This window comes from Micromys minutus (genome assembly GCF_963924665.1).
Source record: "Micromys minutus genome assembly, chromosome: 3".
NCBI classification, from domain to species: domain Eukaryota; kingdom Metazoa; phylum Chordata; class Mammalia; order Rodentia; family Muridae; genus Micromys; species Micromys minutus.
In genome coordinates, this window is record NC_137972.1 from 82,782,799 (window position 1) to 82,785,951 (window position 3,153).

Sequence of the window (3,153 nt, forward strand, 5' to 3'; positions counted from 1 at the left end):
CCGGGCACTCGGGGGGCACGCGCTGCCGCCGCTCGAGCTCTGCCCCCACCCCAACCGCCAGCAGATCTGGGGTGGGGACCCAAGGGGGGGCTCTTGCAGACACTGCCCGGTGCGGACTGCAAGCAGAGACCCACTTCTCCAGGCGCCGAAAAACGAACCACGGAGCCCTCCGCAGCCGACCGGCCTCCCCGCCCCTGACTACCCGCTTCCCGGCTGCCTTTGTGGCTGCACCTTCTAGCTGCGGAGCAGAGAGCCGGCTGGGGCGCGGCGCGCACGGCGGAGCGATGCCCAGCTCGCTGTTTGCAGACCTGGAGCGCAACGGCAGCGGCGGCGGCGGGGGAGGCGGCGGCGGGGGAGGCGGCGGTGGCAGCGGCGGGGGAGAGACTCTGGATGACCAAAGAGCCCTGCAGCTTGCGCTCGACCAGCTCTCCTTGTTGGGACTGGACAGTGATGAGGGCGCCTCTCTGTACGACAGCGAGCCGCGCAAGAAGAGCGTGAACATGACCGAGTGCGTGCCGGTACCCAGTTCCGAACACGTCGCGGAGATCGTAGGGCGGCAAGGTGGGTCAGGCAGGGATGGGGACCAGAGGGGTGTGTAGGATCTCCGGCCGCCGCCTCACAATGAGGGCGGGTGCAAGAACGCGAGCTGTGGCGCGGGGGAGCCTTGGGGAGGGAGGAAGAGCCGCGCGATGGGCCGGCGCACTAGACAAAGAAAGTGCAGACAGGCTGTCTTCTACCGCGGCGCCAGTGCCGCGGCGGGATGCACTTTCTCCTGCAAAAATCACTGCCACCTCCTCTAGTGCTCCAGACTTAGTCCACCCTAGGAAAGATGATTTAAATATAAGATACTGGGGGAGGGGACCTCTGGTGGTCCTTTGGGAGGGGGCGGTGCGGGGGCGTCCGATGGGACGAGGATTCAGGATTTCTAGAAAACGGAATGGAATGGAGTTGTTCAGTGAAGGAACAATGGGTCCCAGGACTGCCATCCCCCTTAACCCCACCCCTAGTCCTCCAGAGCCTAGGGATCGCGGCTTCCCGGGAGCCCCTGGTGTCTTCAAGGCAGTCGGTGTGCTCAGTTGGATACCAGAAGCATCTCCCTAGATGACTTTTTTTTGGGGTTCTGCGCTTTGCTTGGGGCGACTGCAGTCACCCGGGGGAGGACCAGACAGCCAATGGGCTATTTATTCCTCGAGCGTTTCGGGGATGGAGCCGGCGGTCCAGCTCCTAGCGCAGTTCGGGGTCAGTGAGGGAGACGCCCCCTTTTTCTGGTCGCGTGTTCTGCTGTCCAGCTGCCTTGGGCGCGGGCTGTCCCGGGTCTCCGCGGTTACCCCGGGATAATGGGCGTGTCTCTCCCTCTCTCTTTCTCCTACTCCCTCCCTCGAACCCTGGCTCCCAGGTTGTAAAATCAAAGCTTTGAGGGCGAAGACCAACACTTACATCAAGACCCCAGTTCGCGGGGAGGAGCCTGTCTTTGTTGTGACGGGCAGGAAGGAGGATGTGGCTATGGCTCGGAGGGAGATCATCTCTGCCGCAGAGCACTTCTCCATGATCCGAGCCTCTCGTAACAAGAACACCGCTCTCAACGGCGCTGTGCCCGGACCGCCCAACCTGCCGGGACAGACCACTATCCAAGTGAGGGTGCCATACCGCGTGGTAGGGCTCGTGGTGGGGCCAAAGGGCGCCACGATCAAGCGCATTCAACAGCAGACACATACGTATATTGTGACACCCAGCCGGGACAAGGAGCCGGTTTTCGAGGTGACTGGGATGCCAGAGAATGTGGATCGCGCTAGAGAGGAGATCGAAGCTCACATCGCGCTGCGCACCGGTGGCATCATCGAGCTGACAGATGAGAACGACTTCCATGCCAACGGCACAGACGTGGGCTTTGATCTGCATCACGGGTCCGGCGGGTCCGGGCCGGGCAGCCTCTGGAGCAAGCCCACTCCAAGCATCACTCCTACACCTGGCCGCAAGCCCTTCTCCAGCTATCGCAACGATAGCTCCAGCTCACTTGGCAGCGCATCCACAGACTCTTACTTCGGAGGTGGGACCAGCGGCAGCGCAGCAGCTACTTCACGCCTGGCGGACTACAGCCCTCCCAGCCCCGCACTCAGCTTTGCCCACAATGGAAACAACAACAATGGCAATGGTTACACCTACACAGCAGGGGACGCCACGGTTCCTTCCCCGGACGGGGGTCCTGAGCTTCAGCCTACTTTCGACCCAGCTCCCGCCCCACCACCCGGGACACCCCTTCTCTGGGCCCAGTTCGAGCGGTCCCCCGGAGGTGGATCTGCAGCACCAGTATCCTCTTCCTGCTCTTCCTCGGCGTCCTCATCTGCCTCGTCGTCCTCTGTGGTCTTTCCCGGGGGTGGCGCCAGCAGCACACCCTCCAATGCCAATCTGGGGTTGCTGGTGCATCGCCGACTGCACCCGGGCACCAGCTGCCCGCGCCTGTCTCCGCCCTTGCACATGGCCACAGGGGCGGGAGAGCACCACCTTGCTCGCCGCGTGCGCAGCGACCCGGGCGGTGGAGGCCTGGCCTATGCTGCCTATGCTAATGGGCTAGGGACGCAGCTCCCTGGCCTGCCCTCCTCGGACACTTCGGGCTCCTCCTCGTCCTCTAGCTCCTCCTCCAGCTCTTCCTCCTCTTCCTCCGGGCTGAGGCGCAAAGGCAGCCGCGACTGCTCTGTGTGCTTCGAGAGTGAAGTGATCGCCGCGCTGGTGCCCTGTGGCCACAACCTCTTCTGCATGGAATGTGCCAACCGCATTTGTGAGAAGAGCGAGCCTGAGTGTCCCGTCTGCCACACGGCGGTCACTCAGGCCATCCGCATCTTTTCTTGAAGGCAGTGCGCGCGCGCACTGCAGGGAAGGAGGGTCCCCTCCCTAGACCCCTGTTCCCTGGGGCCTACCTGCCCAGACGCCTCTGGTGCCCGCCTCTTTCCACCCCAACCTCCTCATTCTCAGAGATCCCAGAGGAGCTTGGAAAGCTGTAGTATCCGCTCATTTTTAAAATGTCATTTTTAAACAAAGGAACTTGCCAGGATCTCTGCATCAGGAGTACTGTAGCCTCTGAACCACCTGAATTGCATGCTCTATAAATAATAGGAACGGCGACATTCTAGTAACGATAGTTTTTACACTGTACTT

At 62.1% G+C, this 3,153-nt stretch overlaps 1 protein-coding gene across 1 annotated transcript; it reads left to right on the forward strand.

Moving 5' to 3' along the window:
* Positions 1-284: 284 nt before the first annotated feature.
* Positions 285-2,847, forward strand: MEX3B (mex-3 RNA binding family member B; the record flags this gene model as incomplete). Its single annotated transcript, XM_080914499.1, has 2 exons — positions 285-561; positions 1,397-2,847. 2 exons carry the CDS (start codon positions 285-287, stop codon positions 2,845-2,847), a joined length of 1,728 nt encoding a protein of 575 aa, XP_080770625.1.
* Between the last annotated feature and the right edge of the window lie 306 nt (positions 2,848-3,153).